Below are 14,913 nucleotides of genomic sequence, written 5' to 3' on the forward strand. Positions count from 1 at the left end.
CCCGCTCTGACAGACCAAGTTTTGATGTCTCTCGGCTCTCGATTGCGGCTCCTGTTCCCCCTCCTCTCCCTTCTCGGGTTTCGGTATAAAACATAAAATCCCACAAAAAATCGAGATATTAACAGTTCACAAAAACATTAGATAGCGGCTTGGGGTAGTTGTAGTGGATTGTCGTCGTGGCTACCCTGTTTACTCGCTGATGCTGCTGACATTCCTACAGCTTTATGCAGATCTCCATTCTCATTGCGGCTGGGTAGCCGCGCGCCTGGAACCGAAACGAAAAAAAGATAAGTCCCAATTCCCTCGGATAACCGATTGCATTGCGACGCCTCATGAGCATTTGCTGAAATCTTCGACAGGTTCTCCTTCTTCAAGGCGATCGCCGATTTCAGTTCTCGTACAGATGTGGGAGAAGAGATCCTTTTCGCGGTTTGGACCGGAAACGAAAAAAAGTAAGTATCACTTCCTTCATATTTCATCGCGGCGTCAGTCGATCACCTGTGCTGAAACCTTCCACAGGTGCTCGTTCTCCGAGGCGATCGCCGACCCCTCAGTTCTCGTGCAGCTTCGGCAGAAGATATCCTCGTTGCGGCTTGGTGGCCGCACGCCTAGCACCGAAACGGAAAAAAAATAAGTTCCAGTTCCTTCGAATCCAATCGCGCGGTCGGACGAACATTTACTGAAGCCTTTCACAGACATGTACTTCTCCTCTCCCACTACTTACTACAATTCCGAGTTTCATGGCGTCTTGGTGGTCACATGCTTGAGACCTCAACGAAGAACAGATAAGTCCTGGTTGCTTCGAACCCCATTGCGGCGCCAGACGAGCACTCGCTGTGTTTGTTGTCCGCCGACTTCATGTTGTAGACTGAGGTACGTCGCCGGATTCAAGTTGCGCTATATCCTACGCGAACCAATAATCTGTCGACCTATAACTTCCTCCCTCCGTGGTTGTGCCCGCCGTCTCATCTTTGACGAGGAGAATGCTCGCGTTGGGCTCTCCGTATTCCATCAGGGGGCCAGAGGAACCTTTACGGGCTCTACATCACCCGCGAGCTCGCCGAGTCGTCGTGTGACATGGAGGTATGTCTCAGACTCTCGCTGATGATTTATATATCCATAGCGCATCTGTTTAACAAATCGTCGTACGCTCCAACGAGCCGTTTGAGGAGATTTTGCAGGAGACAGCAGCGAGCTTCAATATAACTCTTGATGCATAGGCCCTCGCCCTTTGACGACATCAGATGTGAATTCCGATACTTTGTTCTCGTGTATACACGTATTCGGACAATATACCACGCGGGAAACCTGACTCCAAATTGGACAGCTCGTTTCAAACGTTCATGTTAGAATGCTCTGACTGCGATGATCTTGTTTTGTAATCCAAAGCTAAGTATGGTGTCTCACGTTTTGAAGGGAGCAGCCATCATGAATCAAACCGAATCGAGATATACTCGAGACATAGCGGAAGAGGAGCCGTTGACTGCGAAATACATTGTAGGCATGCAACAAGGTAACAACAAATAAAAAGTTTATGAACATGGGTGAAAATCCCGTGCGTGACATGAGGTGAGAGATCCCGAAAAGACGTCAGCTAATGGGCAGCTATAGCAAATCGGACTCCCGATGCCATACGCTGCGCGGTGCATCCTTCGGCTGCTGGCGTATTATGGGATGTTTTCCTTTTGGACGGCGCTTCGACCTGTGCCACACAAACGACAAAAAAGTGAGAACGAAGTTCGCAACCGTACATGGAAACGTACCGCGTCAACTCTGGCCGATTTTGGAGTCTCGAGATCCCAGTACCATCGAGCGGTTGTATTCGGGTCTAATCCGAGTTCGCGCTTGATGATTTCCACCACTTCCTCTTCGTCCGTATCAACTAGTTTCTCGCGGTACGCGGTGACGTTGGTGTGGAGCGCAATAACGTAGTCATGAACGGGGTGCACTGTGCAAGCGAAGTGAAGAGTCGCGTCGCTAGCAATCATCAAACTGCGGGTGATGCGTTTGGTGCAGGAATACAGGGCGATGTCGTCCGCATCTGCTTTCATGAAACCTTTGTGGACGGCGTAGGCCCGAAGTCTTTCGAACGGTGCTGCCACACCGTAGTGAAACAGTGGACAGTCACCAGGATGAACATGTTCGCCCGTCATCCATCCAGGGAGCTGCAACAAAGCCCTGCGGTGTTTTCGGGCATGTTTGTACCATGCTTTCTGTCGTCCCATACTGAATCAGCGTTGAACAGGCGGAAGTGAAATCAGAACTGACTTACCTCGTATTCTTCCGTATTTCCAAGGGGAAACATCATTTTCGAGTGGACTCAGCGGAGAGAGACGTGCGGTAGGAGGAGCAAGGAATTTAGAGTCTGCACAAAGACGCGTTCAAGACCCATATATGTACAAACCATCGCGATCACGTGCAGAACGTAGTGGCCCTCCGCCGCGACCACGGACCCACCTTTCATTATGCTCCCGTTACATCGGCAACATCGCATATGCTACAGCGCGGACTAGAAGACTTCGGTGTACTTCCGGATCAACAAGTAATACCTGAAGCTATTCAACACATTGTTTCCCTCATTCGTCTTACAGGGACATGAGAGCGGCCTCAAGAAAACGGCAGTAGTGATTGCAGTGATTTGTTACACATGTATTTTGTCGCTCACGGTGAACTGGCCATGGAATGCAGGCCCGATTGGCAGCAGTTCGTCATTGAAGCCACTATGCCGTGGAGCTTACGCTCATAGACCACCGGCCATGTGGCGACAGCTTCATGATGTATATCCGGCCAACGTAGCGCGTTGGCCCAGGATGAGTCCGTGGCCTTACACGGCCCTATTGCGCGGCGTCCCCATGGCCGGGGATTACTGCCTGCGTATATAAACACTAGCATCAGAAGGAGGAGATCAACACCAAGACATTGCACATCACACCCACTCTATTATACGCTCTCATGACAATTACCGTGAAGTCGGAAGGGATTGAGCCGGACACATCAATCACCGTCAAGTCGAAGGTTAGTCCTGATATTCGTCTTTATATCATAACATAATTTATCTGATCATCGTCCAATAGACTTACATGGAGGAGCTTTCTGAAGCCGTTATTTGTGCGCAAGAGAGCGAGCATGCCGGCTACGCCTTCGTCGGACGTATCCTCTACACCTGGGCTTCGTCGAGCCGCGTCCTTGGCGAGCACAAGGGAACCCTGCAAATCTTCCCTCAATATAGACTGGTAGAGCCCAAATGGACGAAAGTCAAACCCGTGCTAGAGGCGGAGGCGGGTTCATCAAAGGCGGGGGAAAAGGAGGGGGCGACGGGCGAGGGAGTTGCGGACAAGGAGACGGCGAAGAAGGAGGGGACTACGCATGACGGGGGATCAAATGGGAGGCAGGAAAGCCCGGAGGCAAAGAAGACGAAGAAAAGGAAGGGGAAGAAGAAGAGGATGAAGAAGGGCAATGTATCGCGGCGCTCACCTCCGCGGGTGTGTATCCCGGACTTTGCAGCCTTTGTCTTGTCTCGAGACTCGCCTGATGCTGAGACTTCCACCAAGGCGCCTGTGTTCCTCTGGGAATGCAAGGCGACGTCCACTCGGCACAACTGGTCGGATCCACAGGCGCGCGGATCCGCCGGCTTGGTGATACAAGGCCTGATGCCACAGCTCAGGGAGCAGGCTGACATGGTCATGAGGATCTACGAAATCGACAGCTGCTACATCTTTCTGCGTTCGGGGCTGCACTTCAGCTTGCTCAACTTCATGCGGGTCGCGTCTGCGCCTGCAAAACGTATCAGGCGTACGTCTCATCGAGATATTGTTCAAGATCTAGCTCTAGCGAAGCGTCTTCGATGCGAACCTCTCTACTTTCTTCAGACAATCTTCGGAAACCCGGATTCGCCTTTGTCTCTCCAATTCAGTTATCCTTTCCTAGCTGCATTGCATCGGGCAAGTTCTGATCCATCCTTGCACCTCGAGTTCTCGAACTCGTTCTTCAAGCTGCCGGATGACAAGAAAGCCGAGGGTGATCCGTCGCCTGATATTCAGGTATGAGAGGATCATAAGTCAATAAGCTCGTGCTCATTGTTTTTCACTCAGAAACTCGCCCAAGAAATTCTGACCGAAGAGCTAGAGGAGCTGCAAACCGCCGTAGACGAGTTGATCGCTGCTATCAATCACCGCTCATTGAGTCGCTCGGACCGGGGGGATCCTGACTACGAGGCATCCACCGACGAAGATTCGCAGATCCCGCCGCGTATTCATGAGACACGCGGAAGGAAACGCAGGCTTGACAATGGAGGGCAGCAGCATAACGGTGTCATCGGCACCTGGGAAGGCAGCGAGAATGGTGATGATAGCGATTCGGACGAGGATGGTTCTGATAGCGATGAGGAGGATGAAAGCGATGAGGAGGATGAAAGCAATGAGGAGGATGATAGTGGCAAGGAGCAGGATGGCGATGAGGAGGATTAGGGAGGTGACGGAGGGACAGATACTGAGAATGATTTCGGCTTCGTAAAGTGATAATACCATGCCAAAGATTGTATGTACGCGATGACTTTCTTGCGTACGCCATTACTTGAGAACAAAAGAGATAACATAGATGCAACAGAGCGGATATAATTGCGAACGACAGTCCGAGCTAAGCATATAACCCAGGCCGCGCTACCTTGGTCGAAGGATGGTTCGGAATGTGGAAGACGTGGCTCTCCAGTCAGGCCTCCGAGATGTAGGCGTGCGACGAACAAGGGAACTCGCCGCCAAACAAGCGCGACAGTTTGTGGAAGAGAAATTCGCTCTCCTTCTCTGCTCTGTTGAGGAAGGCGGACCTCCATATGTTACACGGTTATCGACGTCGGCCATCTCTTCGTCTTCTCCTGTGGACTGGTCGATAGGGTCGTCCGTGGACCGCTTCCTGTCGGCCGAGGTGGCGACGGTGGCGAAGTAGCCGTGCTCCCGTTGAGCATTGAACTTCAACCACGACCTCTTGCAGTGATCGGTACAGTCAAACGCTGACCACGGCCCTCTTTCAGGAACCTTGATTAGAACCGATGATTCAAGATCACTCCATCCCCGTTGGTCACTGGTCAGAGTTCCATTGAGAAAGGGCGACCCGTATTGCATGCGATCCCATCTATTTTCTACAGCCATCTTCAGCAACATCGACCAGCCTAATCTTTGTCTCACGGCTCCCTTTCTGGGCGCCTTACACTGGGTGGTTGCCACTGAGCCGTTCCATTCAGAGTTCTCCGGAACATTCTGTTCGTTGAAGGACGACACGCAGGTGGAAAGGAGAACCCTCCGACGATATACGAGTGCGTGGTAGGATACTCTGATTATGAACTTCGGCTCATGAGTCATGCTCGGGAGGTAGAAACGTAGCAGTAGGTGCACTCAAACAGAATGCGACGAAGAAAGAAGCCGTACCGGTGGTGCTTCGGAGGACGTGTGTCGTGTAAGATCATCATTCAGACGGAAGACCACCGAACGGGGCGCATTGAGATGACTCCCGACGTTGACGATATGTAGGAAGTCGAGTAAAGGCGTGTAAGAACGAGTACAATAGGACCCCATCTGATCCTGAGAGGGGCCATAGCCGTAACTAGCCTTCGCACGTCAACGATGTAATGGCTGAAATGGTATCGCATATTTGCATATGCGCCGAACAGTTTGGATTATAATCTGGCAGCATGACAGGACGGCGACGACAGTGAACAATGGGTACGCGACTAAAACATAGACGAAAGGAGCTGGAGAAGCTAGACTCGCCGCGCGCCTTTGCGCTTGGTGGCGTAGGACACGTACCTTGCCCGTATCTCCAGGTCCACGTCCTCGAATACAGGTTGTTGATCTTCGTTCTCAGTCTGTGTCACTTGCATATGTAGTTTAACGGCCTTAGGAATTTTAGGGTTCGTCAGCTGTTTTATACATGTTTGAGGTCAGAAAATTACGATCGGTTCGCCTTGTGAAGGCCGGGGCTTACAGTGTCAGACGTCGCGGTAGAGGGATTCTCGCAATCCCAGTACCAGAGGGCCTCTGAGTCCGATGGCAGATCGAGCTCAGCCTTGATGAACGCCACAATTCTTGCCACCTCGTCCGGTGTCAAAGGCGACTCGTACTTGTTGAAATTCGTGTAGAAGGCGATCATGCGGGTGAAATGATAATGATGGATGATAGTATATCGTAGCGGCTTGGCATTGCCACGTTTGGCAATAAGGTCGACCATCCGTCGCACATGGCATACGACACGCACGTCGTCTTGTGCATCCTTGGAGTTGAACAGCTTGTGCTTGATTCCATAAGCGCGAAACCTGTCGAGGGATACACCTAGTCCGTAATGAAACAGTGGACAGTCTTCCCTGCGGAGGTACTCGTCGTACATCCATGGTGGGAGACGCTTAACTGCTCTCCGATGTTCCACTGCGAATGCGAGGAATGATTTCTGGGATGCGCCTCGTCAAACATGCGCCGAACGTGCTGGAAAGGACGGTACCTTGCAAACACGTTCAGCATCGGAGAGTTGTTGTGAATCGGACCCTGTCGTCATCGTGTCTCAAATCGAAACGCGGGGCTATATGTCGCAGGGCTGAAGGAACGAAAGATACGGAAGGAAGACGTCGCGACTCACGTGCACGTGATTAGTGGTTGGTGTTCTTGGTTCGTCGTACGATACAAAGGTTGTATGATAGGAGCACCTACACACGCATCTCCCGTAGGTTTGGGTGAAAGACAGGTGGCCCCCAGGGGCCGACCGTCCTTGGGCGCGATCCGAGGGAGAGCCCGGAGGCTCACCCGCGGCTCGCTGATAGGGGATGCGATGATGTTAGTGAGCTTGGCAGATGCCTACAGGACGCGGGTGGGCGGGTGCTGATGCAGCTAGCGGTGCGCCTCTACTGACGAGGGAGTCCGGAGGGATGAGGAGCGTGTCACGAGTCGGAGTTTCAATTGTCTCCCTCGAGCCCAAGACGGCGCACCGAGCTTCGCTCGGTGCTCGCTTCTTGGTTCGTCGTACGATACAAAGGTTGTATGATAGGAGCACCTACACACGCATCTCCCGTAGGTTTGGGTGAAAGACAGGTGGCCCCCAGGGGCCGACCGTCCTTGGGCGCGATCCGAGGGAGAGCCCGGAGGCTCACCCAAACCGCCGCACCAGCCGAAGGGGGAAGACCGAGGATGAGCCCACCCCGGCGAGAAGGTTATGGTTGTGTTTGAGGGCGCCTGAACGGCCGGACGCGTCGCATGTGCTGGGGGAGAATATCCTCGATCGACCTCCAATACCGCAGAAATGCGTCCGATGACCACCTCCCTGCCGTCTTGACGACATGCGGTGGAACACCCGCTAGCAGGAGCTCCGTCGTCCCGCCTATCCGGAAGCAGTGCCCCGTTATACGAGGGTACCGGTTTCTTGACCAGATTGCGTTGCAGCGCGCCATGAACGCCGTCTTCGTGAGTGCCCTTGGGCCTTTCGGATGTGTGTACGCGAAGAGCGGGGCTTCGACTGGGAGGCGGCTCCTCTGGAGGTGGAACCGCAGGGCGTATATCGGGTCCGTGGAGCCGCGTTGGTGCTGAAGGTAGACGACTTCTCCCCGGTTGTACTGCGTCTTGGTCGATGGTAGAGTTAACGCGTAAGACTTCGAATGGGTGGAAGGTTTGTGGAATGCGGAGCGTTCTGGGGTCCGGATGAGACCCGTGTTCTGCGACGACGGGAGCACTTCGCCTGCTCGGAGCTGACCCCAGAACAGAACGCAGGCGGCCGCATACACTGCTGAATCAAATGGAGAGTCGAAGTTCAGTGATTTGTGCAGACAGCGCAGCATATCGCGGGTTACTGGTACACGCGCCGGTTTCCGGGAACCCTTAGGTCGGAGGTTCTCCACGCCCTTGACCGTGTATTGGAGTCGTGTCCCGCCGAGCCAAGGTGCGTTCTGGGCGGTATGCCAGGCTTTCAGCGCCGCTATCCAGTTCCGAGCGGTGCCCCCTGCGAGTTGGCCGGCGCCTTTGGCGACAAATGCGCATAGCGCTATTTCCTGCGCCGGGAATTGGTCGACCTCTGGAATGCGCTCTGCGATGCAGAACCTGATATACCTCTCTACTACTGCGCTGTAGCCCCTCAAGGTGCTCGATGCCCAGCCCGCCTTAATAGTCTTCTCGAGTTGGACCCGAGTTGGTTTCGACAAGGTGATCTGGCGAGGGTTATGATAGAGCGTTGTGGTAGCCAGGCCCGCCCCCGGGCGGAAGTGAGCTAAGGCGTGTCTGCGGGTGGGGGTCTTTGGGGGCCCAGAGATGTGCGCTGACGGTGGCGTGTTCTGAGTGTAGTTGCGCGGTGCTCTACTCGCTCTCGTGTGCGACATGCTGGGGGCAGAAGGGTGCGGGTGCCCCCTGGTCAGCCCGGGTGAGGCTGTGCCTGAGAACGGTGTGACCATATCTGCCTCGAGACTAAGGTACTCTATGCCTTCTTGAGATACAAGTAAACGGAGTTGCAAACTGCCTTCACACAGAGCCATATGGACTTTTTGGGTCCAGGGTTGGGGGGAGGAGCTTTAATATCTTGGATGAAGCGACCGCACACGCAGTTGCCTGCCACCACCCCGGGGCCCTCACCCCCAAACCAGTGGGCGCAGGTGCCTCGACCTCTGGTATATCCTTCCACCAATGTCTGGAACCTCTGTGAGGATGTGTACGCTAAACGTTGTGAGTCCTCATCTGTATGGCTAAGGAGTGAGGTACCTCTGTACTGAGCCGCTTCCGACCCATCTTCATAAGCAATCGAGCGCTCAAATTCGATTTTTACAATCATTTCCCGTTCTTGGGACCTCCTGAGTGAGCACATCTCCTCGACAACCCGATGGCCTGTGACGAGAGGGGGAAAATTAGCAATCGCATGTGAGGGTGAAACGCCTTAGAGAAGATGACAACGCACTTGTGCGATACATGGCAGTGGGCGGTGAGGAGAAGGAGGAGGCGCAGGTCGCCGTTGTGTTTTCCTTGAGCTGTTGCTAGCCGACGTCTAGCGGTGCTGCGCATTATTGCGTAAAATTGTAACGTAATGAGAGAAGAGGGGGGGAGAATTCCGTCTGTCTGGAGGAAGAGGGAGGTCCCGCCTCGCGCCTTCTATTCTGTGCTGGCCCCTTAAATCAAGGCCGAAACAGTTATATTAACTCTGGTCTAACTATTAACGAGGAAATACAGTAAGGAATTTTGAAGGTGATCGATGAGCGCGGCATATCTGTGAGAGGAATGCCCCGCGAAGGGGGATCTGCCTTGTTCTCCGCCGACGGGACGTATCGGGGGGTAATCCATATGGAATGTGCCCGCATTAAGGTCACAATCCGCTGCAAAACACGGTTGTGCTCCAGGTTGCGGGATTTCCCGGCCTCTAGCGCGCCTATGACGCTCTGGTTATCCGACCGGATGATTAGATGGAGGCCGTTCAGGCCTCGCTGCAGGGCGAGGCGGAGGCCGAACTCGATTGCGACCATCTCGGCCCAGCCGATTTTCCGCGCCTCCGACCTCCAGCCCGGCGCGAGTTTCCAGGCGTCCCATTCGCCGTTCAATACGACGCCTATACCCCACGAGGTAGAGGCGTCCACCCAGAACTCGCTCTCTGTAATCTCGGGCGGGCGCTGCAGAGAGCTTCCACATGGGCCCGTCGATAGCGCGGTTCTCCAAAAGGAGATGTCGGTGAGAACTTGACTGCCCGGGGTCCGCCGGGCGAACACCGAAGCAGCCGGTGGGAATGACGACGCGAACCTTGATATGGCGACGAGTCTCGAGCGTCCTTCCGGGATTGCCAGACTGCAGTGTACGAGGGTCCCGGTGATCTGTTCTGCTTCGCGCCGCATGAAAGTGCTGCCCGCGGTCCACGGCTCGAGTTTGGTCAGGTAGCGGGCCCTCTTGTCGTCCGGGATCGAGACCCATTTGCGTTCGAGATCCCACAGGAAACCGAGGTAACGGAATATCGACGCGAAGTCCTTGGTCTTCGACGGTTTCCACGGCCAGCCCAGCTGCTCGGCTAGCCGGTAGATCTCGTCCAGGCCGTATGCGTACCTGGGCGATCCGTGCGTGCTCTCGCGGGTGGGGTAGCGGACGAAGGCGAAATCGTCCACCCACTTCTTGAGCGCATCTACTCCGGATTTCAGGTATAGCGCTGCCATACAGTCCGCCACCCTGCCCCACACGCCCGGCGAACTCGCTGGTCCGAAAGGTGCACAGGAATCAATCCAGAATTGCCCCTTCCATTGGACTACGAAGTGCGGTTGTTGGTCGGGCCGTATTGGGATGCAGCGAAAGGCCGAATCGACGTCAAGCGTGGCCACTTGCGTGAGCGGAGGGGCGTCCATGACGAGCACCACCATTTCCGAAAACGTGCCCCACTCGCACGGGAAGGCGTCCGAATCGATGGCCGAGTTTACGGAAGCGATGGCCGGGTTGCTGCGCGGGAAGGAGAAATCTTGAATCATCCGCAACTCCGAGGTCCCGGCCTTCGGTACCGCGCCCAGCGGTGAGGTCCTGAACGGGCCGATGAGGTTCTCCAGCCTCGCGCGATCAAAGGGCCCGGTATACCGACGGGCTGCGCGTTCTTTTTGGATGTATAGGTCTATGGCGTCCGTATTTGACAATGCTGACTTGTGATTAGGTGGAATGTAAGTGGTTTGTACGAGGGTGGGGACACCCATATCGAACCCGAGTCTCATGCCTCGCGGCACGTCCAAGAAGATATCTAACAGGCCTGTTGAAGACAAGCGCGATTCCCATTCATCTGCTTTGAACGGCCGGGTCGTCACGGCCAGCGCTAGCGATGACGCAGAGGCTGGCGGAATGGGAGTCTCCGCAAAGCGTGCAGCGGTGCTCCCCATGTGCGCATGTGCCCGAGGCGGAGCATCCCCTTTGCATGTTGAAGTGGAAGCAGTAGCGCTTCCCCGTTTTGTCCGCGTAGCCCCCGTCTTGAGTTCTCGCGATGAAAATCGGATTCCCGTTCGCGAGCGTCTTGGCGAAGCACTCCTTCGTCCGGTGGGAGTAACGCCCGCACAGGAAGCAGCTTCGAAAGGAACTACCGGTCTGGTCAGAGGCCCGGCCTTTCGTCGGGAGGGAGCTTCGGGGCCCGCGCCCGGTCGTTGTCCCCCCGCCGGATTCCCGTCTGCGATTCGCCAATGCGAGCTGAGCCTGTTGCGGCTGCGGTTGGAGTATCCTCCTCCCCAGATGAGCAATATAGAGGTCGTCCCATATAGCGCGGTGGTACTCGCGCGGGTCGATAGGAGTGTTGAGCCTGCGCCTGCGAATCTCGATGTCGTAGGCGAGCCACACCGGCCATATGTTATCGCTGCTGACTCCTCGGCGCAGGCGGATGTTCTCGTGGTGGATAAACCAATCTTGGTACTCCTGCGGAAGGTACTCTTCGAACAGCTGGAGATATCGTTGCCAGGCCTGCAACCACTCCGCGAACGAGAGCTGCATCTCCCCTTCCGGCGAGAGCGGCTGCTGAACCGGGACTAGACCCCCGGATTCGATCTGCCATAAGTTGTTCAGGTTCGCTGTCGTGTCGATACCTTGAGCCATGCACGCCGCGTCTGTGAGATGATGGAGCGGTACGTGTTTCTTATGTCCTCTTTCGAAGATGTCAACAATTTGTTGCGGAAGCACATAATAATTCACGTCTGCGAGGACTCCGGCGATACGCGCCGGTCGGCCCCGCGATGTTACAGGAGTAAGGGGAGCATGGGACGGGACAGCTTCGTCAATGCGTTGTGATTGTCGAGAGGGCCACGCCTGGGGGGTCGCGAAGGATTGATGTGGGCGCTGCGAGGCCGGAGGGGATGAGCTTGGCTGGTCGTCCGGCTCGTCCGGTGGGGGGCTGGCGTACTCCGACGATGAGAGTGCCTGGTCGTGGCTCTGACGCCCTGGAACTGTTTGTGAGTCCCGTTTCGACAGCAAGCACGGTGTGGGCAAGGAAGAAGGAAAGCAAGGCGATAGCACTGGCTTTTAGCCATAGTGAAAGCCGGTGACGGCGAGAAAGCAAGCAAGCATCATCCATCTGGCAAGAAGGCCAGGCAAGCAAAGGAGAATACTGGTGGTATGGGACTCAGTAAGGCTCGTCGCTCACCTGACGATGCTGGAGGCGGGAGCGGTCGTAATTCCGCTCTGGCCCGTGCCGAGTGATGCGTCTCCCTTTCGCGACCGTCCGAGCGTGTCCTACGCCCCCGGAGAGTCGTGCGCTGGCTGGTCGTACGAGATTGCGAGCGCGCCGAGGCGGATGGGAGGCGGGGTTCTTGATCGCCCACTATGCCTTGCCAGTCTGAGCCTTCGTCTCCGGTTCCCTGGGCACGACCCTGTTGATATTCGTTCTTCTCCTTCTCCGTGTAGAGGGCGGAGTAGGACGGGTGGTCGATGAGCTCGTCCTTTCGCTCTACCAGGGCCTGCTTTGTCCGTGCCTTGAGTTCGTGTACGTTCCCTCCGGGCTCGACGCCCAATGCCTCTGCGAGCTCTACTAGGGCTGCTCGATTGAGCCGGTAGTGCGGTTTGTCGAAAGAGTTGTCGCGCAGAGCCCAAGGCGGCATGCTTTCACTTGCAAGTGCTTAATATACTGATGCAGCTAGCGGTGCGCCTCTACTGACGAGGGAGTCCGGAGGGATGAGGAGCGTGTCACGAGTCGGAGTTTCAATTGTCTCCCTCGAGCCCAAGACGGCGCACCGAGCTTCGCTCGGTGCTCGCTTGAGCTCCAAGTACCTTTCTCTCCGAAAACATGAGAATTATCACGACTGTTGTCGTAAAATAGCTGTAGGCAGGCAAGACATTTCCTATGGATTATTGTCTGCCCCACTTGCAATCATCGAACGTGCCTCCGAGTCGGGTGAAAGTCCAAGCTCGGTCTTGATGGATCTGAAGACCTCCTCGTCCTGCTGCTCCGAACGATGGCGCAGATGCTTGTTGAAGTTCGAGTAGAGGGCGACCATACCGGTGTAGCGATCATGCGCAATCATCTCGTGACAACCTGAATTTGCAGCGCTTCGAGATATCATTGGCTATCTTCCCAACGCAGAGAACGACCGATAAGTCGTCCTCTGCCGCCTCGTGCGGGAGCAGCCCATGTTGGATGCTGTATGCGCGGAACCGTTCGAAGGGAACACCCAATCCGTACTGAAGTCGTGGGCAGTCACCCTCGCGAAGCATCTCATCGCACATCCAAGGAGGAATGCGCGTCAACGCGGTTTGATGTTCTACCGCGAATCGGAGGAATGCCTTTGTCTGCAGGAAGTGTAAAATCATCACAACCTTGAATGCCCGTTCAGCATCGCCGGCGGCCATCTCGTGGTGGTTCACGCTGATATGCAATCGTAGGCTTTCAGTGTGTGGCGAGGGTACATGGGGTACGACGGTCGCTGGCTCCGAAGCTGTGCGCGTCGCGTCCGCTCCAGTGATCGTGAAACCCGGGGAGATGGTATACGCGGCCCTCAATGAACTCAACATATCGCCACATTCGAGGAAAAAGATATAATATGGCATGGATGGCGACGAAATGGCGACAGTAACGACTACCCTGCTACTATCCATACGAGAATCACGGCCTGAAAATTTGTCTGCACCAGAGTTGAGCTCGCCATACCCGTCTACTAGATGGTATCATGCCATCGAGAAGCGCTACGAGGAGACGCGTTCAGAATGGTCGACACATCCGCATCGGTCCGCCAGCGGGGTGATCGTGGATGCTGGAATATCCGCCCCGAAGTCTCCACCGCGTATAAAAGCCCAACGTTCTCTGACCACGTTCTCTAACTCTTGGATTCTGCTCTTGAGTTCTTTCCGTCATCATCCTTCTTTACCTACCTTGCATACCTTACTACCTACCTCCTTACCTCTATCTCCTACCTCCTACCATGAACTTCTACCTTACCGCCTCCTTCCTCCCCTTTCCCTCCCACTTCCAACAGGTTGCCGTGGTGGAGAAGCTCGAGATGATGGTATGCCCGCCCCTCCACTTGACCTGTAGTAATGGCCCAAGCTGACGATTCATCAGGACGAACTTGAGGTCGAGGCCCTCCTGGAGGTCAGCGCTACCTACGAGGCCAACGATGCCGGTGAGGATATGCGTGTGCCCCCGCCGGCGCCGCGTATCCCACAGGAGGAGTTCGGTTTCTCCGACGGTGCGATGTCCTCCGGTTCTCTCAAGGCGCCTGCATCAATGGTCGAGGAGTGGTTTCCTCGCGCGGGCGTCTTCGAGGACAAGGAGGTGGACGGATCCAAGGGGACGGTCTCTGCGCGTCGTCACAAGGCGGACGCAAGGCCGTTGCCGCGGAGGCGGAACGCTTTCGAGGAACCAAGAGAGCGTTCCGTCGTAGTCAAGGAGAAGATGGAGGTCGAGAAGATGGGCGTGGGTGCCACTGCTGCGAAAGGGAAGGTCCAGTTCGCTCGAAGCCCACTCCGGTACGCCTTTCTCGTCCTCCGCACTCCGATTCCTTCGCTCACATTGCATCCACAGGCCGAGCTCTGCTCGTAGCCGTGAAGGCTCCTCGAGCGCCTTCCCCGACGCCGCTTCGATCAAGACCACGTCCCCTCAGCTCGACGTGACGAAGCGTTGCCAGAAGCCCCGCCCGGACTCTCTGATCTTCTACCGATCCGTCTACTTCGCCCGCTCTGACAGAACCAAGTTTTGATGTCTCTCGGCTCTCGATTGCGGCTCCTGTTCCCCCTCCTCTCCCTTCTCGGGTTTCGGTATAAAACATAAAATCCCACAAAAAATCGAGATATTAACAGTTCACAAAAACATTAGATAGCGGCTTGGGGTAGTTGTAGTGGATTGTCGTCGTGGCTACCCTGTTTACTCGCTGATGCTGCTGACATTCCTACAGCTTTATGCAGATCTCCATTCTCATTGCGGGCTGGGTAGCCGCGCGCCTGGAACCGAAACGAAAAAAAGATAAGTCCC

The 14,913-nt window shown here is 55.3% G+C and overlaps 6 protein-coding genes across 6 annotated transcripts in view; 3 read left to right on the forward strand and 3 right to left on the reverse strand.

Moving 5' to 3' along the window:
* Positions 1 to 1,168, forward strand: part of PUNSTDRAFT_44467 (uncharacterized protein) — a gene marked incomplete at both ends in the record, with an annotated part of 2,713 nt that extends 1,545 nt beyond the window's left edge. The window contains 5 exons of the mRNA XM_007383616.1: positions 360 to 452; positions 520 to 559; positions 868 to 873; positions 1,024 to 1,083; positions 1,124 to 1,168. Of these exons, the coding sequence (XP_007383678.1) occupies positions 360 to 452; positions 520 to 559; positions 868 to 873; positions 1,024 to 1,083; positions 1,124 to 1,168 (244 nt within the window). The remainder of the gene's footprint in view (positions 1 to 359; positions 453 to 519; positions 560 to 867; positions 874 to 1,023; positions 1,084 to 1,123) is intronic.
* A 426-nt stretch (positions 1,169 to 1,594) lies between these two features.
* PUNSTDRAFT_134155 (uncharacterized protein) lies at positions 1,595 to 2,308 on the reverse strand (the record flags this gene model as incomplete). The annotated part of the gene is made up of 3 exons (XM_007383617.1): positions 1,595 to 1,702; positions 1,764 to 2,213; positions 2,273 to 2,308. The coding sequence occupies 3 exons, from the start codon at positions 2,306 to 2,308 to the stop codon at positions 1,595 to 1,597; spliced, it is 594 nt and encodes a 197-aa protein (XP_007383679.1).
* A 644-nt stretch (positions 2,309 to 2,952) lies between these two features.
* Positions 2,953 to 4,466, forward strand: PUNSTDRAFT_44468 (uncharacterized protein; the record flags this gene model as incomplete). Its single annotated transcript, XM_007383618.1, has 4 exons — positions 2,953 to 3,015; positions 3,075 to 3,792; positions 3,928 to 4,040; positions 4,092 to 4,466. The coding sequence occupies 4 exons, from the start codon at positions 2,953 to 2,955 to the stop codon at positions 4,464 to 4,466; spliced, it is 1,269 nt and encodes a 422-aa protein (XP_007383680.1).
* A 1,286-nt stretch (positions 4,467 to 5,752) lies between these two features.
* On the reverse strand, positions 5,753 to 6,375 carry PUNSTDRAFT_134157 (uncharacterized protein; the record flags this gene model as incomplete). The annotated part of the gene is made up of 2 exons (XM_007383619.1): positions 5,753 to 5,911; positions 5,977 to 6,375. 2 exons carry the CDS (start codon positions 6,373 to 6,375, stop codon positions 5,753 to 5,755), a joined length of 558 nt encoding a protein of 185 aa, XP_007383681.1.
* Positions 6,376 to 7,189: 814 nt separating this feature from the next.
* On the reverse strand, positions 7,190 to 8,344 carry PUNSTDRAFT_68235 (DNA breaking-rejoining enzyme; the record flags this gene model as incomplete). The annotated part of the gene is made up of 1 exon (XM_007383620.1): positions 7,190 to 8,344. The coding sequence occupies one exon, from the start codon at positions 8,342 to 8,344 to the stop codon at positions 7,190 to 7,192; it is 1,155 nt and encodes a 384-aa protein (XP_007383682.1).
* Positions 8,345 to 13,864: 5,520 nt separating this feature from the next.
* PUNSTDRAFT_134160 (uncharacterized protein) lies at positions 13,865 to 14,641 on the forward strand (the record flags this gene model as incomplete). Its single annotated transcript, XM_007383621.1, has 3 exons — positions 13,865 to 13,948; positions 14,005 to 14,411; positions 14,467 to 14,641. 3 exons carry the CDS (start codon positions 13,865 to 13,867, stop codon positions 14,639 to 14,641), a joined length of 666 nt encoding a protein of 221 aa, XP_007383683.1.
* Between the last annotated feature and the right edge of the window lie 272 nt (positions 14,642 to 14,913).

The sequence above is a fragment of the Punctularia strigosozonata genome (assembly GCF_000264995.1).
Source record: "Punctularia strigosozonata HHB-11173 SS5 unplaced genomic scaffold PUNSTscaffold_6, whole genome shotgun sequence".
Classification (NCBI taxonomy): domain Eukaryota; kingdom Fungi; phylum Basidiomycota; class Agaricomycetes; order Corticiales; family Punctulariaceae; genus Punctularia; species Punctularia strigosozonata.